General features: G+C 33.4%; 1 protein-coding gene across 6 annotated transcripts in view; it reads left to right on the top strand.

Annotated features, from left to right (window-relative positions):
* Nucleotides 1–25,370, top strand: part of CCDC178 (coiled-coil domain containing 178) — a 674,385-nt gene that overhangs the window by 218,225 nt on the left and 430,790 nt on the right. For 5 of the 6 annotated variants that reach the window (XM_074201254.1, XM_074201259.1, XM_074201255.1 and 2 more), the window contains one exon: nt 10,286–10,469. The exons of the other annotated variant lie outside the window; for it this stretch is intronic. In XM_074201254.1, coding sequence (XP_074057355.1) covers nt 10,286–10,469 — 184 coding nt within the window. The remainder of the gene's footprint in view (nt 1–10,285; nt 10,470–25,370) is intronic. 6 annotated transcript variants of the gene reach the window in all.

Genomic DNA, 25,370 nt, shown 5'->3' on the forward strand with positions numbered 1-25,370 from the left:
CTAAAGGATATGGATATAATTGGGTTTTGTCTCTCAATTGAAGAGAACTAAGATGACATCACTATGGTTGAGAAAAAAAATCCTGAAAAAAAAGCAGGGGTGTTAACTTTGAGTGTCTCATTACATTTTGACTCCCTTTAATCAAAAGGTGCTAAGTACCTTGCCTAATGAAGGCATCATAAACTGGGAGGACCTGAGACAGTGTCTCTATTGTAAAGTTCTTTGGTGAGACCTCCAGCACCTCCCAGTTCTTAGAGATATTCAAGATTCTCTCAGTTAATTAGATCAGGATTTGACTTAAAGGGTTCTTCACTTAAGGGTTGAGTACCCTGATGGGGAGGACAGGAGGTCCAGTGTGAAAGAAAATAGGCCTGGGGGGAGGGGCACAACTAATTCAAGAAATGATATGACTTTGGATGATACTTTGGCTTGTGAGGAGGACTGGGTGTACTTGAAAGATGCTTGAAAAAGGGGATAAGGTAAAAAAATGAGTATAATTATAATTTGATGCAATTTGAGTCAATACTGTTTATTAAGCAATTAGGTAAACAATCTAATGATATCTTGATAACAATGGGAGCTTATTAAGCAATCAAATAACTGAACTGTGATTAATGATACCTGATTAATAATATCAGAGCAATAAATAACACTAAGGGAAGAGGCACAAAGATTTATAATTTTAGAGGGAAAGAAGGAAGAATGTGAATGCTGAGTAAATTCTGTTCAGTAGATTTAGCCTAGTGAGGGAATAAAATACATTCCCACTTGGGTTTAAAAATCTAACAATTTACAGGTAATGGGAGGACTGAATGTTAAATTTTTAAAAGAAAAATCAAAGGGGAAATGTAGTAAAATTTTGGTGAGTAGGACTAAGAGAAAAGGAAAGAATATAAGAATAAGAATATATAAGAATATATTTTATATATTTATAAATATAAATGGAGAAAGATAGCATGGAGGGAAATACAGAATTAGTAGTCAACTGCAAATGTGAATGGGATGAACTGTCCAATAAAATGGAAGCAGATAGCAGAATGGATTAAAAAGCAGAATCCTACAATATGTTGTTTACAAGAAATACATTTGAAACAGAGAGCTATACTCAGGGTGAAGGTAAAAGTTTAGAGCAAAATATATTATGCCTCAGGAAGTAAAAAAAAATCTGGGGTAGCTATCCTACTCTCAGACAAAGTAAAAGCAAAATTCAATATCGATAATTGGGATAAGGAAGGAAACTACATCTTCTTAAAAAACACCATTGGAAATGAAGCTATATCATTACTAAACATGTATGCACCCAGTGGTGTAGTATCCAGATTCCTAGAGGAAAAGCTGAATGAATTACAAGGAGAAATAGATAGCAAAACTTTAATAATGGGAGACCCCAATCTCCCTCTCTGAGAACTAGATAAATCTAATAACAAAATAAACAAAAAGGAAGTTATTTCTGCTGTTTGTTCCACCCATAATTCAAAATAAAGTTATTAAATTTCCAATTAGTTCTTGATTTATCTTTCCCTGACCCTTTACTTACATGTAATTTTTTATTGGATCATGGTCTGAGAAGTGTGTATCATTTCTGCCTTTCTGCATTTGATTTTAAGGTTTTTGTGCCCTAGTATATGGTCAATTTTGGTGAAGGTGCCAGTTGGCACAAAACCCTCTATTTTATTCATATAGGCATTTAGAGATATAAAGTTTCTCCTCAAATTTGCCTTGACTGTATTCCATAAATTTTGGATCCAATAAAAAATTACATGTAAGTAAAGGGTCAGGGAAAGATAAATCAAGAACTAATTGGAAATTTAATAACTTTATTTTGAATTATGGGTGGAACAAACAGCAGAAGTAATAATTATATCTAAGAAAATGATAATAATGAAATTTCATACCAAAATTTATGGAATACATTCAAGGCAAATTTGAGGGGAAACTTTATATCTCTAAATGCCTACATGAATAAAATAGAGAAAGAGAAGATGAATGAATTAGGTATGCAACTAAAAAAGCTAGAAAAAGAACAAATTAGACATCCCCAATTAAATACCAAATTAGAAATTCTGAAAATCAAGGGAGAGATTAATAAATTGGAAAGCAAGAAAACCATCTATCTCATAAATAAAACTAATAGTTGGTTTTATGAAAAAAAGTCAATAAAATAGACAAACATCTGGTTAATCTGATTTAAAAAAAAACAGAAAATAACCAAATTACCAATATCAAAAATGAAAAGGGTGAACTAACCACCAATGAGGAGGAAATTAAAGAGAAAATTTGGAGCTACTTTACTGAACTGTACGCCAATAAATTAGACGACTTGTGTGAAATGAATGAATATTTACAAAAATACAAGCTGCCCAGATTAATATATGAGGAAATAAATTACTTAACCTCATTTCAGAAAAAGAAATTCAAGAAACCATCAATAAACTCCCTAAGATAAAGTTTCCAGGTTCAGATGGATATACAAGTGAGTTCTACCAAACATTTAAGGAATAATTAATTCCTATTCTACATAAACTATTTTAAAAAAATAGGATAGGAAGGAGTTCTGCAAAACACCTTTTATGACACCAACATGGTGCTGATACCTTAACCAGGAAGAACCAAAAGAGACAAAGAAAATTATAGACCAATTTCCCTAATCAATAGCTGCAAAAATCTTAAAAACCAATTTTAACAATGAGACTACAGCAAGTTATTACCAGGACAATATGCCATGATCAGGTTGGATTTATACCAGGCTGGCAGGGATGGTCCAACATTGGGAAAATACTCAGTATAATTAACTATATCAATAGTATAACAAACAGAAATCATATGATTATCTCAATAGATGCTGAAAAACCCTTTGATAAAATAAAACATCGATTCCTATTAAAAGCACTAGAAAGTTTAGGAATAAAGGGGGTTTTCCTTAAAATAATAAATAGTATATATATATATATATATATACTATATATATATATATACTATATATACTTTATATACTATACTATATATACTATATATACTATACTATATATACTATATATACTATACTATATATATATATATACTATCTCAAACCATCAATAAATATATTTAATGAGAATAAATTCAGAGCATTTCCAATAAATTCAGGGGTGAAATAAGGATGCCCATTATCACCATTACTATACAACATAGTTTTAAAAATGCTAGCAGTAGCAATAAGAGAAGAAAAACTGAAAGAATCAGAATTGGTAATGAGGAAGCAAAACTTTCACTTTTCAGATGATATGATGTTATACCTAGAGAACCCTAGAAAATCATCTATAAAACTCCTTGAAATTATTAACAAATTCAGCAAAGTAGCAGGATACAAAATAATCTCACATAAACCATGAGCATTTCTATATATGAACAACAAAGTCCAAGAACAAGAGACAGAAAGAGAAATTCCATTTAAAATAACTCTAGGCAACATTAAATACTTGGAAATCTACTTCCCAAGACAAACCCAGAAACTGTATGAACACAATTATAAAACTCTCCTTACCCAAATAAAGTCAGATCTAAACAATTGGAAAAATGTCAAATGCTCATGGGTAAGTTGAACTAATATAATAATAATGATAATTCTGCCCAAATTAAATTATTTATTCAGTGCCATACCAATCAAACTATAAAATACCTACTTTATCAAGCTAGAAAAAATAGTACCAAAATTCATCTGGAGCAACACAAGGGCAAGAATAGCAAGAAAACTGATAAAAAAAAATGTAAAGGAAGGTGGCCTAGCTCTACCAGATCTTGAACTACACTATAAGGCAGCAGTCATCAAAACTGCCTGGTTCTGGTTAAGAAAAAGAGTAATGGATCAGTGGATTAGGTTAGGTTCAAAAGAAACTGCAGTAAATGACTACAGCAATCTACTATATGACTAACCAAAAGACACCAGCTTCTGGGATAAGAACTCACTATCTGATAAAAATTTGGGGGGAAAATGGAAAATAAGGCAAAAACTAGGTATAGATGCACATCTCTCACTCTATTCCAAAATAAGGTCAAGTATTTAGACATAAAGAGTGATACCACAGATAAATTAATAGACCAAAAAACTATATTTCTGATCTATGGAAAAGTGATAAATTTATGACCAAACAAGAATTATAGCACATTCTAAACTGCAAAATGAATGATTTTGACTATATTAAATTAAAAAGGTTTTGCACTAATAAAATCAGTGCTGCTAAAATTAGAAGGAAAGCAGAAAGCTAGGAAACAATCTTCACAACCAGGAGTTCTGATAAAGGTCTCATTTCTAAAATATATAGGGAGAATAGCATCAAATTTATAAGATCACAAGTCATTCCCCAATTGATAAATGGTCAAAGGATTTGAACAGACTGTTTTTAAATGAAGAAATTAAAGTTTTATATATATAAAATCATGAAAAATGCTCCAAATCATTATTGATTAGAGAAATATAAATTAAAATAACAATGAGATATCATCTCACACCTATTAGATTAGCTCAGATGAAAAAAACGGAAGATGACCAATGTTGGAAAGATTGTGGGATGATTGGGACGTTGATGCATTGCTTGGTGTAGTTGTGAAGGGATTCAACCTTTCTGGAGTGAAATATGGAACTGTACCCAAAGAGCAAAAAACTGTTCATACCCTTTGACCCAGAAATTCCAATTCTAGGACTATATCCAGAAGAAATTGTAAAAAATGGGAACAGTCCTACATGGTCCAAAATATTCATAGAAGCTCTTTTTTGTAGTGGCAAAGAATTGGAAATTGAAGGGATGCCCATCAATTGCAGAATGACTAAACAAGTAATAGTACATGAACATTATGAAATATTGTTCTATAAGAAACCATAAGTGGTTGGACTCTAGAGAAGCATGGAATGACTTATGGGATCTGATGCTGAGAGAAAGGAGAAAAGCCAAGAGAACAATGTACTCTTCAACAGCATTATGAGATGAACAACCTTGATGGAAGCAACTCCTTTGACTGGTTATGGACTATATTATCCCCAAAGGATGAAAAACAAAACAGAACAAAGCACACAGAAAAAAAAACCCTTTCGAATCTGATGAACACTTTATAAAAATTATTTCTTATGTATCTCTTTCCCTTAATCTTAAATCCTCATGCCAAAAATTACTAATTTGCAAGTATGTTTAACAAAATATGTATGTAAAATGCTAACTTGACTGTTCCCTGCTGAGGGAAGGGAGGGTGGAGGGAAATTTTGTAACTTGGAAATATGCATGTACATTCTGATGTAAATAAATTAATAAAAAAATTTTAAAAATTATGTAATCAGGCTAATGAGAAATACTAAGAGAGAAGGTATTAAGCATTAAAGGGGACTAAGAAATTCTTACAGAAGGTACAAAGTGGGATAATAGTTGGAAGCCAGAAAACAGTGACAAAGAGGCTGTATCTCTGGATCAGAATATAGATGTAATCAGTAATATGGATTATATGTGGATTTTTATTGCATTTTTACAAAATGTTAAAGGAGGTAATTTAAGAAAATTCTGGTTAGGATTAATTGATAATTGATACTATATGCAATCAGTTATGCCTCTGCTACTGACTGACTCATAATGATCACTGCCCATCAAAATTGCCCTCCAAGTAAGGGTCTCAGTTCTTGTCTATGTTGCTGAATATTTATGGAATATACTGTAACTTAAAACATTATCATTTTGCTGAGCAGTCTACTATAGGAAGGCCATCAAAGTAGTCACTCTTCATAGGGATGGCACAATTTTTGATGAATCAAAAAATGTTACTCATACCATATCCCCACTTACAGCCAACTCAAGGTCCCACAGCAAGCAAACAAGTGATGAAGCAGTAGATACAATATTCTGAGAGCTATGGTCACAATTACACACAGGTGGTCAAGACCAAGGTTGTCACTTCACTGTAAGCAGCAGTGGGATTTTGAAGAGTCTGAACAGTCTTAGAAGGATTGCACCGATCACCTTCTGGTGTAAAGAAGGGGTTATAAAAGGTGCCCTGAAAACTGTCTGCTTCATTCAAACCTGGCCTGATTGTCTGGCAAGGGGGTTGAAATATTAAAAAATGTGCAAAAACTTCTGCAGAGTTGATTCCACTCACAATTGTACATAGAAGGGTGCACACTTATGGATGAGAAAAAAAAATCTAGCAGATCTGAAAGATGAGCATCTATTGTTGCAAGAAAACCCAGCAGGTGTAACATCCACATAGCAGCCCTCAATGAAAGCCAGCTTTCATCGAAGCTCAGTACATGTTTTTCTGGAGTGTCCTCAATGAAAGATATTTCACTGGATTAGGTTTTGCAATCAAAACCTTTAGTTAGCACACTTGTACACATACCAAAATGAATGAATGGCAATGTGATTATCATTAGCAGGAAAGTGCCATGTCACTTTCATTGTTAAAGATGCTGCCACCATGATGCATTCTGGTAAGGTCAAAGGAAAATTTTATGAAGATCTGGAGACCCTCATCATCAATATGCCAAAAGAGGACAAGCTTATAATGTTTATTAGCTTATATTTATTAGCTTATAATTTAATGCTAGAGTAGACTTGGATTAGTAAACATAGCAAGGATTCTTTGGGAGAATTCTAAGTGGAAACAGCAACAGCAATGGTTAGTCCTGAAGATTTGTGCATCTCATGAACTCATTACAAAAATTGTCTTCAGCTTACCTAAGTACAATAAAATCTCATAAATATTTCCTTATAGAAAACATTGACATTCACTAGATTAGGTCATTATAAGGAGAAAACACACAATGTGAGTGACAAAAGTGTTGTGTGCTAGACTAATCATAGATTTATCCTCTCCAAGCTAAATATTCTCATCTCATTCAAGTAGTGGTCCCTAGGTAAGATTACTACCAGGAGACTTAATCTCAATGGTTTAGAGTAATTCTTGGAATGCAAAAAGTTCATTGTTAACTCAGGAAAGCTTAGCCAACACACAGTTGGCAACACTAGAGCAGAAAAGGAGTGGGCAACTTTCATAGATTTGGGGTATGTACAGCACTGCATTTGCTCATCTGGGTGAGAACACACTTGAAAACAACAACAATGGTGGAAATTCAGAAACTGTTCAATGAATAATAAGAACTCCATAGGGTTTATCAGTATGTCATCCATCTCTAAGAAGGTAATATTTAACTCAATCAAAAGTAAAGTACAGGGGCGGCTAGGTGGCACAGTGGGGCGGCTAGGTGGCGCAGTGGATAAAGCACTGGACCTGGAGTCAGGAGTACCTGCGTTCAAATCCGGTCTCAGACACTTAATAATAATTACCTAGCCGTGTGGCCTTGGGCAAGCCACTTAACCCCATTTGCTTTTCCAAAATCTAAAAAAAAAAAAAAAAAAAAAAAAGTAAAGTACAAGTGAAGCTTAGAAAGATGCAAGAATCCTGGCTAAGTAAGAATGCAGGTGAAATTCAGTTTTACACTAACAGCAACAATCCAACAGGCTTCTCTCTCTCTCTCTCTCTCTCTCTCTCTCTCTCTCTCTCTCTCTCTCTCTCTCACACACACACACACACACACACACACACACACACACACACACACACACACACTCTCCTTATATAAATAAGTTGTCCTGTGACAATCAGGCTATTAAAGAGAACTCTGGCAAGAATCTTGCTACAATGACTAAGACAAAAATTGTCACAGGACAACTTATATAGAATGGAGTTAACTTTGAACTCCTGAACAATAATCTTCTCTTGCCAGTCAACTTTTGTAAGAGCAATGTACCCCCTTGCAAGATAAACCTAATGGCATTAAAACCTCTTGTTCAGTTGGAAATCTGACTAGTGAGGGATTTGAGTCAACCTTATACATTCATATATATTTATATAAGGAGAGAGAGAGAGAGAGAGAGAGAGAGAGAGAGAGAGTGTGTGTGTGTGTGTGTGTGTGTGAGAGAGAGAGAGAGAGAGAGAGAGAGAGAGAGAGAGAGAGAGAGAGAGAGAGACAGAGACAGAGACCTTAGACAAGGAAGGGTTTTATATGGTGGAAAGAAGTAACAAGGAAAATCAAGAACTCTCAAGAACTTTGGAATCAATTGAATGACATGTGAGATACTGGCAAAAGACTGCTCAGTGAGGCACACCTACATCAAAGATGGTACTGTGTTGTATGAGTGAAGCAGAATTGCAGTAGATCAAAAGAAATGTGATGAGATGTGCAAATTTAGAGACATCTCTATCCCAAATGTTCTCATGGAGCATTTGTACCTGAATAATGGTAGAGCATTCCAAGCTCTTATTGGTCTAATTAGCTATTGTCTGACACACTGTACCTTGACTATAATTTAGTTATGACATTTTTGTTCCTCTTCAAGAATGAAGGACAACAATCAACAAACTAACACTTTGAATCCATTTGGATTTCTGACTGAACAGTCATCTTAGAGCAGGAGGGCCAGTTTAAAAACACCTCTCTAAAAGTCCAGGCTAACTTTACTTTCATAGGTGTCTGGCAACTGGATGCCTAAAAGAGGAAAAGAGAGAGTTTTTGAACACATCTATTACCTTCTGCCAATAAACTGCAACCCTTCCTGCTTGTGAACGGTTGCAAGGAAAGGTTTAATTCAGTTCAATTCAGTTTACTTTGCATCAGTTAAAAAGTTCAACAAATATTAAGTATTGACCACATACAAAAACCTGGGAGGCACCTAAGTGACACAATATTGAACTTGGGGTTTGGAAGACCACAGGTCAAATCCAGCCTCAGAAGTTTACTAGCTGTGTGACTATAATTAAGTCACTTAACTTGTCTGCCTCAGTTTCCTTACCTGTAAAATGGGTATAATGATAATAAATACCTCTCAGGGTTGCTTTGAAAATAAATTGAGGGGCAGCTAGGTGGCACCAGTCCTGGTGTCAGGAGGACCTGAGTTCAAAACCAGCCTTAGACACACAATAATTACCTAGTTGTGTGACCTTGGACAAGTCACTTAACTCCATTGCCTTTAAATCAATCAATCAATTAATTAATTTAAAAAAGAAAATAAATTGAGATATTTGTAAAGTACTATGGAAACTTATGTTTAATATTATATATATATATATATATATATATGATAGCTTTTAATATTTGCCCTGAAGAGTTTATATTTTACTGGGGAGGGATACATAAGTTTGCAAATATTTTAAATATTATATATATATATATACATATATATATATATAAAGAAATTCAAGATAATTTTAAGGGGGGAAAGAATGCCAACAAGTAGGCAAACTAAGGGAAGACCTTGCTTATTAAGTTTGCCCAAATTTAATTTTGAAGGAAGTTAGGAATTCTTTGAGACAAAAATGATGGAAAAGTATAACCCAAATGTGGAAGAATACTTCTGCGAAACCAGGAATAAGTGTTATGTGCAAAGATGAAATATTACATATAGATAGGTGAGAACCAGATCATGCAGGGCTTTAAATGTCAGACTGATAAATTTTCCTTTTATCCTGGGAACAATAAGGCTCCATGGAAGTCTTTTGAGTATGAGGGTGTCATGGTCATATTGTCTTTTGGAAATATGAATTTGGTAACTGTGTGAATGATGGATTGGACACAGAGTCTAGAGGCAATAAAATCAGTGGTAGGGTTTTTGCATTCATCTTGGATACAAGTGATGAAATCCTAAATAATATGAGAGACTGTGTGATGAGAGAGGAAAGTTACATTAAGGTAGAATTAATAAAATTTATTAACCAGTTGGATGTGAAAGATAAGGAAGAGGGAAGAATCATGAATATTTATAAGAGTAGGATCCTGGATGCTTGGAAGAATTATGATCCTGTCAACAACTTGGAGGAGGTATTGCTTTGGGAGAAAAATAGAATAGGTTCTTGTTTGGTATGTTTGTACTGAGTTTGTGATACCTGCAGAACATGCTGGTGGAGATACCGAGGAGGTAGTTGAGAGAGGAAAAAGGAGAGGGAGGGAGAGTTAGAAACAAGAAGACGAAGAGGAAGGAAGAGGAAGAAGAAAAAGGGAGAGACAGAGACAGACACCAGAGATGGAGAAAGAGAAGGAGGGACAGAGACAGAGAGAAAGAGGTAAGTGGGTATATAGATTTATAAGCTATCTGTAGACATAGAATATGAAAGTGTGTGAGAGGCGTGATTCACGTTTGGTAGAATAACTTATTATCTTGGGTTGTTTGGCAAGCTCAAAGTGTGATTTCCTCCCAGTTTCATATCTGTAAATTGTGTAATTTTTCTCAGTAAATGAAATTAAAAATAAGGATCTTTCATATCTTTTTTACAGTTTAATGAAAAAAAGAAAATTTGATATGGACGTACAAACTTTATCAAAAGTGAAGATTAAAAATGATGAGCTGGTCCAAAAATTATTAAAAGACATTGTTCATGTGGTTAATATGTACAATTCATCCAAATCAAAAATAGAAGACTGGGAAGAAAGGTTAACAGAAGAAAGAAAAAAATTCTCGGTTGTATAACTTTTATGTGTTAATTAGTTCTTGGTTAAAAAAATGTAATTTAACATTATTTCTAATTAATACTTAGAAGTTAGTAAGTGCCATAATTGTGATTATTTTTAGAATTATATATTGAGGAGTGATTACTTAGAAAAAATCAGAAAGAAAATATCACAACAATATACCAAAATTTGTCTGGCCATTCCCCAGTTAAAGGGCACCCCTTCAATTTCCAATTCTTTGCCAACAGAAAAGAGATGCTATAGATATTTATAGGACCTTTTCCTTTTTTGATTTTCATCTCTTTTAAGATACAGACCCACTAGTGCTTTTGCTAGGTCAGAGTTTATGCATGGTTCTATAGACTTTTGGGTATAGTTTGAAATTGCTTTCCAAAATAGTTGGATCATTTAACAAGTCCACCAACAGTGTATTAGTTTTTCCTCTCCAATATCTAACATTTTCCTTTTTCGCAATAATAACCACTTTGATAGATGTGAGATGGTACCTTAGAGTTGTTTTACTTTGAATTTCTCTCATCAATAGTGATTTAGAGCATTTTTTCATATGACTAGAGATAACTTTGATTTCTTTTTCTGAAAATTGCCTGCTCATATCTTTTGACCATTTGTCAATCGAGGAATAACATACTTTTATAAATTTGACTTAGTTCTCTATATATTTAAGAAATGAGGCTTTTATCAGAGTTGTTATTGTAAAATTTCTTCCAGTTTCAGCTTTTCTTATAATTTGGTTGCATTGGTTTTGTTTGTGCAAGCACTTTTTAATTTTATGTAATCAAAATGATTTATTTTACATTTTATAATACTCTACAGTATTTTGGTCCTAAATTCTCTTATCCATTAATCTGACAGATAAACTATTTTATATTCTTTTTATTTGTTTATGATATCACCCTTTATGTGTAAATCATGTTCCTATTATAACTTTATTTTGATATATAATGTGAAATGTTGATCTTTACCTAGTTTCTGCCATACTGTTTTCTAGTTTTCCTAGCAGTTTTAATCAAATTATTAGTTTTTTGGTTGAAAAAGCTTGGATCTTAAGGTTTATCATAATCTAGATTATTATAGTCATTTGCTGTAATAAAATTGAAACCTAATTTATTTCAATCATCCACCAATCTTTTTTTGAGCCTGGACCAGATGGTTTTGGTAACTTCTACTTTATAATACAGTTTGGGGTCTTGGATGACTAGACTATCTTCTTCAATATTTTTTGATTGATTCCCTTGATATTCTTGATCTTTTCTTCTTCCAGATGAATTTGTAATTTTTCTAACTTCATAAGATATTTCTTTATAGATTGATTGGTATGCACTGAATAAATAGATTAATTTAGGTAGAATGTTTTTATTTTATTAGTTCAACCTATTTATGGACATTTAATATTTTTCCACTTGTTTAAATCTGACTTTATTTATTGAAAAGTGTTTTAAAGTTGTGTTCACATAATTCCTGGTTTTGTCTTGGCAGATGGGCTCCAGAGTATTTCACATTTTTTGCAATAATTTTAAAATGGAGTTTCTCTTTCTGTCTCTCCTTGCTGGACTTTGTGGTCATATATAGAAAGGCTGATGATTTATGTGGGTTTACTCTGTATCCTGCAACTTTATTAAAGTTTTCAATAATTTCAAATCATTTTTAGTTGATTTTCTAAGTATAGTAAAATATCTGCAAATGGTGATAGTTTTATTTCTTCTCATTCATTTAGGTTCTTTTTTCTTCTCTTATTCTTATAGTAAACATTTCCAGTACAATATTAAATAATAGAGGTGATAATAGACATCTTTTTCTGACCTCTGATTGTAATGGAAAGGCATCTTCTAGCTTATCTCCATTACAGATAATGCTTGCTCTTGGTTATAGAAAATTGTTGCTTATCATTTGAAGGTAAGCTTCATTTATTCTTATGCTCTATAGTGTTTTTAAAAGGAATAGGTGCTTTATTTTCTCAAAGGCCTTTTCTGTATCCATTGAGGTTATCATATGATTTCTATTTATTGCTTTTGATATGGTCAATTATTGCTGATAGTTTTACTATTACCTAACCAATCCTACATTCCTGATAGAAATTCCACCTGGTCATAGCATGTGATCTTTATGATATATTGCTTTAATCTCTTCATTAGTATTTTATTTAAGAATTTTACATCAATAGTCGTTAGAGGAATTAATTGGTCTATAATTTTCCTTCTCTGTTTTGGCTCTTTCTGGTTTGAGTATCAACAACATATTTGCGTAAAAAAAAATTTGGTAGTACCCTTTCTTTTTTTTTTCCCCAAATAGTTGATATAGTATTCTATTAAATGTTTGGTGGAATTCTCCTATGAATTCATCTGATCCTGGGGAGCTTTTCCTTAAGAAGTTCATTGATGATTTCTTTAATTTCTTTTTCTAAGATTGGATTATTTAAGTATTTTTTTCTTCTATTAATCTTGGTAATTTATATTTTTTTAGGTTTTCACCCATTTCATTTGAATTGACAAATTTATTGACATATAATTTGGCAAAGTAGTTCTTAGCAATTGTCTTAATTTCTTCTTCATTGGTGGTGAAGTCACCCATTTCATTGTTGTTACTAGTAATTTATTTTTTCTTTCCTTTTTTAATCAAATTAACCAATGATTTATCCTATTTTATTATTTTTTCATTAAAACAGCTTCTAGTCTTATTTACCAATTTAATGGTTTTTTTACTTTGATTTTATTAATTTCCCCCTTGATTTTCAGGATTTCTAATTTGATATTTAATTGATGTTCTAATATTGTTCTTTTTCTAGTTTTGTTGTTGCTGTTGCATGCCCAATTCATTGGTCTTTTTTTTGTTTTACTGATGCAAGCAATTAAGAGATTTTGAGTATTCCTTTATTTGTTTTTGAGCCACTTGTCTGGGAATTCTTTTTGTGTCTGGGACCAAATTGCACTTTTCTTTGAGTTTTCACATGTAAAAATTTTGACACTATTATCTTATTCTAAGTTTATGCCTTGAGTCACTCTGTCACTATAGTAATTTTCTTTAGTCAAGCTTTTTTTATTTGTCTGCTTTTTTGTGACGTGGTATTTTCATGTGAGATTTGGAACCTGTCCTACACAGGATCAAGTGATTTTGTTCTGGGGTTCTGGGTTTTACTGCTGGCTTTCATTGTGTTTCAGACTTAAATATTAGCTTTCTTTGAAGGATAGTCTTCCTTTCTGGCTTCTTGGCCTTTCCTGGGTTTGGGGTCTTGCTGTTGGATTGCTATGGAAGCAGGCTCTCTCTGCTGGTAGGTCCCAGCATGAGTCTTTTTTTTTTTTTGTCAGGGATGCGGGCTTCACTACTAGTCAGCTGTGGTCAAAATCAAAGTGAAGATTTTGCTTGTGGTTTGAGGTAGGGCGTGGGGGTGGGGGTGGGTCACTGGGGTATGGGACCTTGCTGTCCTGAATAGATTGCTGCACAGGTGGATTGCCCCAGGCTTGGAAACTCTCTGCAGGCCCCCTGTTATGAGGCAGACTGCTGATATTGTTCCTTTCATCCCAGTGTAACAGTTGTTTCCTATGAGACTGGTAAAGTTCTTTCCTTCTTTGCTGTACCTGGATCATTTCTGAGGGAGTTTCCTAGTTTTTTGGAAGGGAATTTGGGAGGGTTCAGAGGGTTCTACCACTTCACCATCTTAGCACTACAAGTGAAGAATTCAATTTTCCTAAAATGTGGTTATTTAGGTATTCTATTTCCTGATGTTAAACTAGGTAATTTCTATTTTTATAAATATTGATTTCACTCAGATTGGCAGATTTATTGGCATATAATTGAACAAAATATTTCCTAATTATTATTTTAATTTCTTCTTCATTTGGTGATGATTTCATCCTTTTCATTTTTTGATACTGAATTTTTTAAAAATCAAATTATTCAATGACTAATCTTATTATTCCTCCTTTAAAACCAGCTGATTTTATTTATTAACTCAATATATTTTTTAACTTTCAGTTTTATTAACCACACTTTTAATTTTTCAGGATTTTAAATTGGTTGCTCAACTCCAGATTGTAAAGGTGCTTTTTTTCTAGTTTTTAGTTAAATTATCAATTCATTGTTCTGCTCTTTATTTTGTTGATATAAAAATTTAGAGAAATAAAATTTCCCATTAGTACTATTTTGGTTGCATCCCATAAGTTTTAGTATATTGTCTCATTGTTATCATTCTCTTTAATGAAAATTAGTGATCTTTCCTAGAATTTATTCTTTAACTCACTAAATCTTTAGGATTAGATTATATGGTTTTCAAATAGTTTTTAATTTAATTTTTTTCACTGTACTTTTTTGAATATAGTTTTTATTATATTATGATCTGAAAATATTAAAATATTAAAATGTTTCTGCCTTAATTTTATTTTGAGGTTTTGTTAAATACCCTAATACATGGTCAGTTTCTGGGTAGATACCATGTGCTGCTGAAAGGTACATTCTATCCTATTGTCATTCAGTTTTCACCAAAGGTCTGTCATAACTAACATCTAATATTCTATTCATCTCTTTAGTTTCTTGTTTACTTTTGGTTGAATTTTTCAGGTTTTGAAAGGGTATAGTTGAGATCCCCACAAGTATAGTTTTGATGTCTATTTTTCTTTTAATTCAATTATCTTCTTTAAGAATCTGCATGTTAAATTACTTGGTGCATATATGTTTAGTATTGATATTGTTTCATTGTCTATGGTACCTTTTAGCAAGAAGAAGTTTTCTTCCTTAACTCTTTTAATTAGAATTAGTTTTGCTTTTCTTTTGTCTGAGATTAGCATTACTACTTCTAGTCTTTTATTTTTTTTAAATTTCAGTTGAAGTATAGCAGATTCTTTCAGCCCCTTTACTCTGTATCTCTTTGTTTCAGTTTTCTTGTAAACACTATATTGGAGGATTCTGGTTTTTGATCTACTTTTCTATCTCCTTTTATTTTATGAAAGAGTTCATCCCATTTACATTCACAATTATGATTAATAACTACATTTTCCTTCCCATATTTTCCATTTTTCTTTTTGACATGTCTTCTTCTGAATTCATGTCTTGATGTTTCCTTTCACCGTAATAACTTTCTGTTGTTTTGTTTTTTGCTCATATTTTTGGTCCTTTTCCTTTCTTTTAAATTTGAATCCTGCTCCCAGGATGGAAGGGTTACTGGCTTTCTTGTGCCAGGCCTCAGGCTGCATTGTTGTTTCCTTGAGGCTCATGGAAATCCCTTTTGTCTGGTGATACACTGAGGGGGTGGAATGAAGGTTGATTAGTGTTGCTTAGGTTTCTGGCAGTGAGTGCAAGTCCTAGTGCTGGTGTCTCGTGTGTGCTGTGATAGGTAGGGTGTTTTTGCTGAATCACATGGTAGTCTAGGTACTGGAGAATACCTATTCACCCATGGCAATCGTGAAGCGTGTGGTAATTTTTGGAGCTTCAGTTTGCTTGTTCTCCTGGCTATGCTTAGGTGTGTGTGTGTGTGTGTGTGTGTGTGTGTGTGTGTGTGTGTGTGTGTGTGTGTGTGTGTGTCTGTGTGTGTGTGTGTGTGTGTGTAGGGTCTCTTGGTATAGTCCTCTGCCTGCTCTACCCCACTGGGCTTCACAGCCTACCAGTGACCTACTGAGGTGGGTCTTGATGCTGGCTGCTGGGAGTTTTCCTGTCCTGGACTGTGTTCCTCTATTATTCAAGTGAGATAGATTTTCCTGCCAGTCTTCCAGGTTTCTTGGGCTAAAAAATGTTTCACTCTGTCTTTTTTTTTTTTTTGCTGATTCTTCTTTTTTAGGATTTGTTTTGGGGTATTATTTTATGTTTGTTTGGAGACAAATATGGAAGAGTTATAACAATTTATTGCTTACTCCAAAATTTTGGTTCCAGGAAGTAAGAAAAAAAGTAGGAGTTTTTCTTTTGACTTCTGCCTCTCCCAATCCAGTCTCCCTTCTATCAGGCCCTCCCCTCTTATCTTTTTTTCTCCCTTCCTTCCTTCTTTGAGTTAATTCCACCCTTCCTCTTTGAGTCAATTACCCTCTCCTGGAAAGCTCCTTTGTACCTCTTTTGTAGTAGATAATTTATCCACTCTACTTCTCTCTCTTCTCCTTTTCCCAGAACATTCCTTTTTCTCACCACCTAATTTTTTCTTTTCTTTTGTTTGTTTTGCAAGTAATGGGGTTAAGTGACTTGCTAAAGGTCATATCTAGGTAATTAAGTATCTAAGACTGGATTTGAACTCAAGTCTTCCTTACTCCAGGTACTCTATTTACTGTACCACCTAGCTACCTAATTTTACTGCCTACTTTTAATTTTTTAGATATCCTCCCATCATAGTCAACTTATATTTGTGCCCTCTATAGATGTACATTCCTTCTAACTGCCGTAATAATGTTAAAGTTCTTAGGAGACACAAGTATTATCATCTCTTGTAGGATTTTAAAAGTCTAATCATATCAAGCCCCTTATGATTTCTCTTTCTTATTTCCTTTTTTATGCTTTTCTTGTGTGGTATATTTCAAGTCAAATTTCTATTCAGTTCTGTTTTTTTCATCAGGAGTGTTTGAAAGTCTTCAGTTTCATTAAATGTCCATTTTTCTCCCTGAAAGATACTCAGTTTTGCTGGATAGGTAATTCTTGGCTGCAATCAATATTTTTATTTGCCTTCTGGAATATTATTTTCCAAGTTCTCCAATTCTTTAATATAGAAGCTGTTAAATCTTGTATTATCCTGACTGTGGCTTCACAATATTTAATAATTTCTTCCTGGCAATATTTTCTCTTTGACCTGGGAGTCCTGGAATTTGCTTGAGAATTTTCATTTTAGGATCTCTTTAATGAAGTGATTGGAAGATTTTTTCCAACTTCTATTTTACCCTCTGGGTCTAGGCTATCAGGAAAATTTTCCTTAATAATTTCTTGAAATATGTCTAGGTTTTCTTTTTAATCATCATTTTCTGAAAGCCAAATTCTAAAATCATCTCTCCTTGATCTATTTTTCATGTGGTTGTTTTTTTAAAAATGAGCTTTATTTCACATTTTCTTCCATTTTTTGACCTTCTATGGTGTCTTTGCATGGAAAAATTTTCCACCCCATTCTTTTGTTGGTTCTGTTGCCTCAAAATTAGTTTTGAAATGTAATTTTACATTTTTAAATTTGGATTTGCAAGAGCTCAGAATCCCTGCCTCTACTAAGTTCCATTCTTACAAAGAAATTTTATTTAAAAGAGGAAAAGACAAAACATATTAGCATATGTTTTATGCAATGTTTCATTTCCATGGATTACAATCTTTATAAAGGAAGAGAGAAGATCTTATAAAAGAGAAGATCTTATAAATTTTGATTTTTGCATTTTTCCAGTTACATGTAAAAAATATTTTAATACTTTTTTCAGTTTTGAGTTCCAAATACTCTCTTCTCTTACTCCTCTGTAAGCAATTTGCTATAAATTATATATTTTCTATCATGTAAAATATAGTCTTTAAAATTTTGAAAAATTCAATTTTGATTGTTTTCAGTTACAGTTTGTTTTCTTACATTGTTATCATTGTGTTTGTTATTTTCCGGGATCTTCTTGCTTTACTCTGCCTTGGTTATGTTAGATGTTTCCTATTCACCATGGTTCTTATAGCCCATATTTATTTAGCCATTCCCCAGATGATAGACATTTACTTGTTTCTATTTCTTTGCTGTAACAAAAAGAGCTGCCATAAGCATTTTGTTTTATACAGAGTATTTTTTTTTCTTTTCATCAATCACTTCCCAGGAACAGATGACTAACTATGAAATCTCTTGGTGAAAAATTATTGCATTTTAGTCAATTTATATGTGTAATTCCAAATTGTTTTTAGAGTAGTTATACAAATTGACACTTCTACAACCAATGTAATAGAATGCCCATCTTTACACAACTCCTCTAATATTGACTACTCCCATCGCTTGTCATCTTTACCAATTTTTGAGCTGTGAGATGAAACCTCAAGGTTGTTTTGATTTACATTTCTTTTCTTTAGAGTGTTCTATTATTGTTTCAATAGTTTTTTAATTAATAGTTTGCAATTTTCCTTTTTAGAACAGTTTGCTCAATCCTCCAACTGCTAATCTATCTGAAAATGATAGTTTTCTAATTATTTTTCATGCCTTACTTTTGTTAGAATAGACTATTGATAACTAGTACCTCTGAGCAAAACTTTTGGCAATTTTTTACATCATTTTTATTAGGTTTTGTGGGGCCAAATGATTTATAACTACAATGTTAAAATGGAATGATTCAACTTTAAAAATAATTTACCTTAAACCCTAAACCTACTATAATTTTTGATAATGATGATGTTTCATTCTCAAAGAAGACCATGACATAAGGCAGGTCATGCTAAGATAAGCATGTGAATTGGGGGGTGCTGTAGTAAGTCACCAATCTGAAACAAAAGCATTCTTGACAGACTCTCTTAGTCTCAAATTCTTAATCTTCCAGATGGGAAAATAATAATTACAAATACTAGTAACAGTAGCTGCCTTTGGAACTTTGTACTTTAAAACATTCAAAATGCTTTATAGCTATCATCTCATTCAATCCTCATAACTACCTTGTGATACTGGTGCTAATATTTTCCTCATTTTATAGATTAGGAAAATTGAGGCTCAGAATAGTTAAAAATCTTGCCCAGTTTTGTACTTTAAGGGTCTGAGTCAGAATGTAAATTCAAGTCTTACTGAATCTTGAGTTCAGCACTGTATCCTCTTCCACAGGCTATCTACTTCCTCCCTATCTCTGAGTAAGTGTTTTTTAAATACCTTATTTAGATGTGACTCATTATTATTTCCTTTTTTGGGCTTTGTGGTTACCCAGCTCTTCCTTTTCCACTGCCCTGGGGAAAAGCAATTTATTAAGTAGTGAGTGGATCTCGCTGAACCAAGGCTGGCTCAAGATTTTCTGCTTTGTTTAACAATTTACTGTCTTTCCAGTATTATCTTTCTCTTCCTCTGCCCTCTAAAATCTTTGATATCATCTTAAACAGTTTATCTTGACACTAGATCAGTGATTTAAAGTTTTTCTTTCCATCCTGGCCTGATTTATTAAGGAAATTTTGGAAATAATAGGTAGGTAAGTGATTGGGCAATTAAAGAGATCTTAGGGGGCAGCTAGGTAGTGCAGTGGATAGACCTGAGTTCAAATCTAACTTCAAATACTTAATTACTTTTCTGTGTAAACTTGGGCAAGTCACTTAACCCCATTGCTTTGCAAAAAGAAAAAAAAAAGAAGCAATCTAAGCCAAAATTAGACATTGAGATCCATTTATATCCTGCTTTAAAGATGGATGAGATATTTTATTAAAGGTACTTCATAGCTTCTTTGGACCTTTAGTCTTTAATTTCAAAATGAGTGCCAGGCAGGGATCCCATATTATCTAAATGTTGTTTCTCTTCCAGGGTCTAAATGAAAGCTCTTCGGAAATTAGGTTCTTAAGAAGTGATTATTGAATTCAAAACTAAATTTCTTCCAGCCCTAAAATTCATCTTTAAAAATTTACTTTATCCTATCTTCACTGAGACCTAGATATTAAAATATCTTTTCCTTACAATATATTTTCTTATACTTTGTCATTATTTCTTTCTAGGTCACTCCTTTTCAATTTTTTAAAATTTTACCAGCTCCTACATTGTCTGATTTAATTAATAATGATATAACATAATGATATTATTTAAAATTATATCTAAGAATTAAATTTTAAGTCCAATAATATCCTGACTTGATACCTGGGATCAAAAGTATCAGGGAAGTAGAATCTGATTCAACAAGATGGTAGCCAATAAGAAGTCCTTCTTACAATAGCAAACAGAAGGCAATGTCTTAGCTGGTGGCAGTAGCATTGGATTGTCACATTTAAATTGAACAGATTGAATTGAGGCCATTCTCTGAGCAAGATAACATTTAGTAACAGTGGCATGCTGTCTACCCACTAAATGGATCAACGGTTTGCCTACATTGTGTCATGAATGAACATCGCCATCCCAGTAGGAGGCATTCTGGGAGAATGCCAAGATTTTCAGCAGTATCACTGATTGGAGAACCTTTTACTTTCCCTAATCCACCTCTCCATGGATGACCATTCCCCATTCCTAGAAGATATTTCTTTTATGCCTCCGTTTCTTGGAATCCCTAGCTTCCTAGAAGTCAGCTCAAGTACCACCTTCTACATGAGGCATTTCCTGTTCCTTGTGCCTCTTCTAGATGCCTTTGTAATTATGTTTTGTATGTACTTAAATTCATCCATATTGTTCTTCTTTTTCCCTCCTTTACCTCCCCTTAGAAGATAAGGATGGGCTGATTCACTTTTGTTTTTGATACCCCCAGTGATTAATAAGGACTTGTTTATTGATTAATTGATAAACTAGTTCCTTTGTCATAAGTAATTTGAACCATTTCCTTTTGAACACAGTATATTATACTTAGTACTTTACTCACAGGAACAAAATGACATCTTATCAATAACTTGTCATATCTTCTCACTTGGTAGATTTAAGTCCCATGTGGTGAGATCACTCACTATGTTTGATTTGAAAAGAGTCAGAAGAGACAAGTTTAATTTTTTCTTCCCCTATGCTCCTCTGAGGGAAATTTTTATTCCTCCCAAGAGAAGAAGCTCTGGAGACAGCAGCAAGAAAAAAAGCCTGAATCTTGGAATACTGTGCTGCTTTCCTTCTACTTCCACTTGAAGAAAGAAGAACTTAATAGAAGTTTCAAAGTCAAGAAATAGGCTGGAAAATATGCAAAAAACCCCCCAAAACAAAACCTAAAAGACCAAAGAAAGTTACTGAGTGAGGAAAACCAAGAAATAAAAACAGAAGACAACAGTGTAAAAACAGCTACAAAGTCTCAAAGAAGGCTAAATAAAGTTAAATTATTTATAGTTCTATATGGCAAGATGGTACATACTATTCCTAAGAACCTCATTAATATTTGGTCAGTTAAAAGGAACGTATATAAAAAGAGGGCACAGATGTGTTTATATTTGAATGATTATGTTTGGATGAAGAGGTATGTGAAAGAGAAATACTTTGGGAAAAGGGGAAGAGATAGAATGGAGAAATCTTTCTCACAAAAAAGAGGCGCAGGAAGGGCCTTTACAATGAAGGGGAACATTGAGAGTAGTAGGCAATCACTGAACCTTATTCTCATTGGAATTGGATTAAAGAGGGAAGAATTAAATATATTTATTCAGTTAGATATGAAAATTTAACTTAATAAGGAAATAACAGGGAAAAGTGATGAGAAAGGGAGATGATGATAAAAGGGAGCCTAGATTAAGGGAAGCAGTGGTTAGAAACAACAAAAAAGACTTTTTGAGGAGGGATAGGATAAAAAAAGAGAAACCTCAAGACAAATAACGTTAGGAAAAATATACTTCAATCTATGTTTAAACAACAATGTTTAGACAGAAATTACCTCAACATTTTTCCCACAGTTGCTATTCATTTTCCCCTCAGTCCTATTCCTCCCACCCCCATTTATTGTTCTCCCTCTCTTTTCAACCTGTCCCTCCTCAAAAGTATTTTGCATATGATTCCCCTCTCCCTCTCTTCTATTACCTATACCCCTTTCCTCTCCTATTTTCCTCTCACATAAAATAGATTTCTATACTCAATTGAGTGTATATATATTATTCCCTCTCTGAACCACTTCCTATGAGAGTAAGGCTCACTCACATCCTTTCACCTTCCCCCTCTTCCATTCCATTTCAAAAGTTTTTTCTTGACTCTTTTATGTGAACTAACTTATCCTATTCTATCTCTCCTTACCCTTTATCTCAGTATATTCCTTTCTTCCCCATTAATTCCTCTTTTTAATATCATACTTTCAAATTCAACTTCCTCCAGTGCCTTGTCTATATTTGCGTCTTCTAACAAATGAGAACATTCATGAATTATAAGTATCATCTTCCTATGCAGGAATACAAGCAGTCCAACAGCATTAAGTCCCTCATGATTTGCCCTTTCTGTCCACCCTCTCTATGCTTCATTTGAAGATCAAACTTTCAATTCAGCTCTGGTCGTTTCATCAAGAAAGTTTGAAAGTCCCCTTTTTCATTTAATTTTCATCTTTTCCCCTGAAAGATCATATTCAATTTTGTTGAGTAGTTGATTGTAATTTAAGCTCTTTTGCCTTTTGGAATATCATATTCCAAGCCCTGTGAGTCCTTAATGTAAAAGCTGCTGAATCTTGCATTATACTGACTGTAGCTCCATGATATTTGAATTATTTTTTCTGGCTCCTTGTAATGTTTTCTTCTTGACTTGGAAGTTTTGAAATTTGGCTTTAATATTCCTGACAGTTCTCATTTTGTGATCTCTTTCAGTAGGTGATTGGTGGATTCTTTCAATTTCTATTTTATCCTCTGCTTCTACGATATCAGGGAAGTTTTCCTAGGGACTGTCTTGAAAATTGAAGTTTAGACTCTTTATTTTGGTGATGACTTTCAGATAGTCCGATCATTTTTAAATTATCTCTTCTAGAGCTGTTTCTAGGTCATTTGTTTTTCCAATGAGATATTTTACATTTTCTTTTAGTTTTTCATTCTTTTGGTTTTGTTTTATTGTTTCTTGATTTTTCACAAAGACATTAGTTTCCCTTATCTCCATTTGACATTTGAAGGAATGATTTTTTTCAGAGAGATTTTGTATCTCCTTTCCATCTGGCAGTTCAGCTTTTTAAGGCATTCTTCTCCACTTCTTTGACCTTTTGGAATGCTTTTTTTCCATTTGACCCTAATTGGTTTTTAAGATATTTTTTTCCGGTATTTTTGGGTATCTCACCAAGTTGCTGACTTAGTTTTCATGATTTTCTCGTATTGCTCTCATTTTTCTACCTAATTTTTCTTCTACCTCCCTTACTTGATTTTCCAAATCTTTTTTGAGCTCTTCCATAGACTGAGACCAATTCATATTTTTCTTGTAGTCTTTGGATTCAGAAACTTTGATTTTGTTATGTTCTGAGTCTGAATTTTGATTCTCCCTAGGACCAAAGTAATTGTCTATGGTCTAATATTTTTTCTTATGTTGTTTGCTCATTTCCCCAGCCTATGATTTGATTCTAACTCTCTGTTAAGGTAGGGCTCTATCTCCAGGGTGGAGGATGCATTGTCCTAAGTTTTAGAGGGTCCTTACAGCTATTTTAAGGGACACCCCCCCCCCCAGACCTAAATTCTTCCAAGGTCTTATAGAAGGCTATGTCTGTTCTCCTGGCCTGTGCTCTGGTCTGTACATGACCACAGGCACTCCTTTCTATCCTGGAACTGTGAGAAAGATCCCTGCTCTACTTCAGGTAGTGAGCTCTGTTGTGCTTCTGCTCCCTTTCCTGAGACTGGGGCCCCAGACTGTGACATGGGTCTGAGTATGGGCAAAGCAATAGGGTCCTGCCTCAGAAATATCAAAGATATCCCTGAAATCTCATGTGACCCCCTTACCATCCATGAGTTGAATGCTTTGAACATAGCTGCTGGGTGTCCCGCTACCAGGATACTCAGACCTGCTCCTGATCCCTGGGGCTGGGTCTGCACTGAGTCCTGCACTAGACTGGGCTCTGTTCTCACCCTGCTACTGACCTTCCAAGTTGACTTGGGCTGGAAAACTGTTTCATTCAGTTTTTTTGTGAATTCTACCACTCTAGAATTGGGTTAGATTCATTATTTAAAGGTATTTTAGAATGGTTTGGGGGAGAGTTTGTGTATTTCCTGCCTCTGCTCTACCATCTAGGGTTCACAACTTGCTGCTCTACCATCTAGGATTCACAACTTGCTTGCTCTAAAATGTTTTTTCACCATTTTCCATATACACACAATTAATTATTTTATAGAAATACAGAATTTTTATATTTGTTCTTGTTAATTTGAGTATTCTTGCTTTGGGTTTATCTGTTGGATATATATTGAAAAGTTTTTCAAAGAACTCTGTCTCTATTTAACTGTTCTGTTATTTAGCCTGTACTTACTTACTTAATTTTTGCATCCTTTCATTCATTTATTCCTTTATGTTGTATATGAGGTCATCATAACAAATTTTATAAAATTTATCACTAATACCAATATATCCATGACATCATCTGATCTAGTCATCCAGTAAATCTAAAAATAAAAATGAAGAGTTTACTTTGGGAAAGTTTACTAGTGAACTCATACTATCTCTTAGATAACTATTTTCTTAGTAATTATAAACCATGCATTTCATGAATTGCTCTAAAATTTTAAAGAGGATCTATATGAATATTAATGATTTATAGTTTTTAGAATCTGTCTTTTACCCATCTTGCATAGATTCCAAATTTTTATGGACAATGATCCATCATCACAACTGTAGGTATTTTCAATAGTAGTTGTTATTATCATTGTCACTACTGTGTTATTTTAGCTCACATTTACCCATTATCTCAAAGTTTATAAAGTACTTTGGATCCTTGAAATTTAATTTATTTATGCTTAGAGAACAGAACTTTATGGTATGGTTATGGTAACTTTCATTATTATTTAGTGGGTAACTAGACTAACAAAAAAACTTCAATTAAATAGCACTCAACTATGTTTTTAGTTAGAAAATTATACAGTGGTTTCCTAACAGATGAGAAATTAAACTTTTTAACTGAGAAATTTCTAATTTGAGATAAAAAGGTGCATGAATTATTCCTTATGGAGCTTTCAATTTATAAATACTAGTATGTTTTGGGGGCTTTGATCCATAAAAATATATTGAGTTTTTCTCCTCATTTTTTTTAACTTTTCCAAATAGTAATGAATCTGTAATTCTGATAGAATTGTTCAAGAAATGCTCTTATGAACCTTAGAAGTTGTATAGTTCAAGTCCTTCAATTTACAGATGAGGAAATTGAGGCTATACTTTCAATGTAGCTTCAATTAATTTTTTCCGTGTCTA

Source organism: Macrotis lagotis, chromosome X (genome assembly GCF_037893015.1).
Source record: "Macrotis lagotis isolate mMagLag1 chromosome X, bilby.v1.9.chrom.fasta, whole genome shotgun sequence".
In the NCBI taxonomy this organism is placed as follows: domain Eukaryota; kingdom Metazoa; phylum Chordata; class Mammalia; order Peramelemorphia; family Peramelidae; genus Macrotis; species Macrotis lagotis.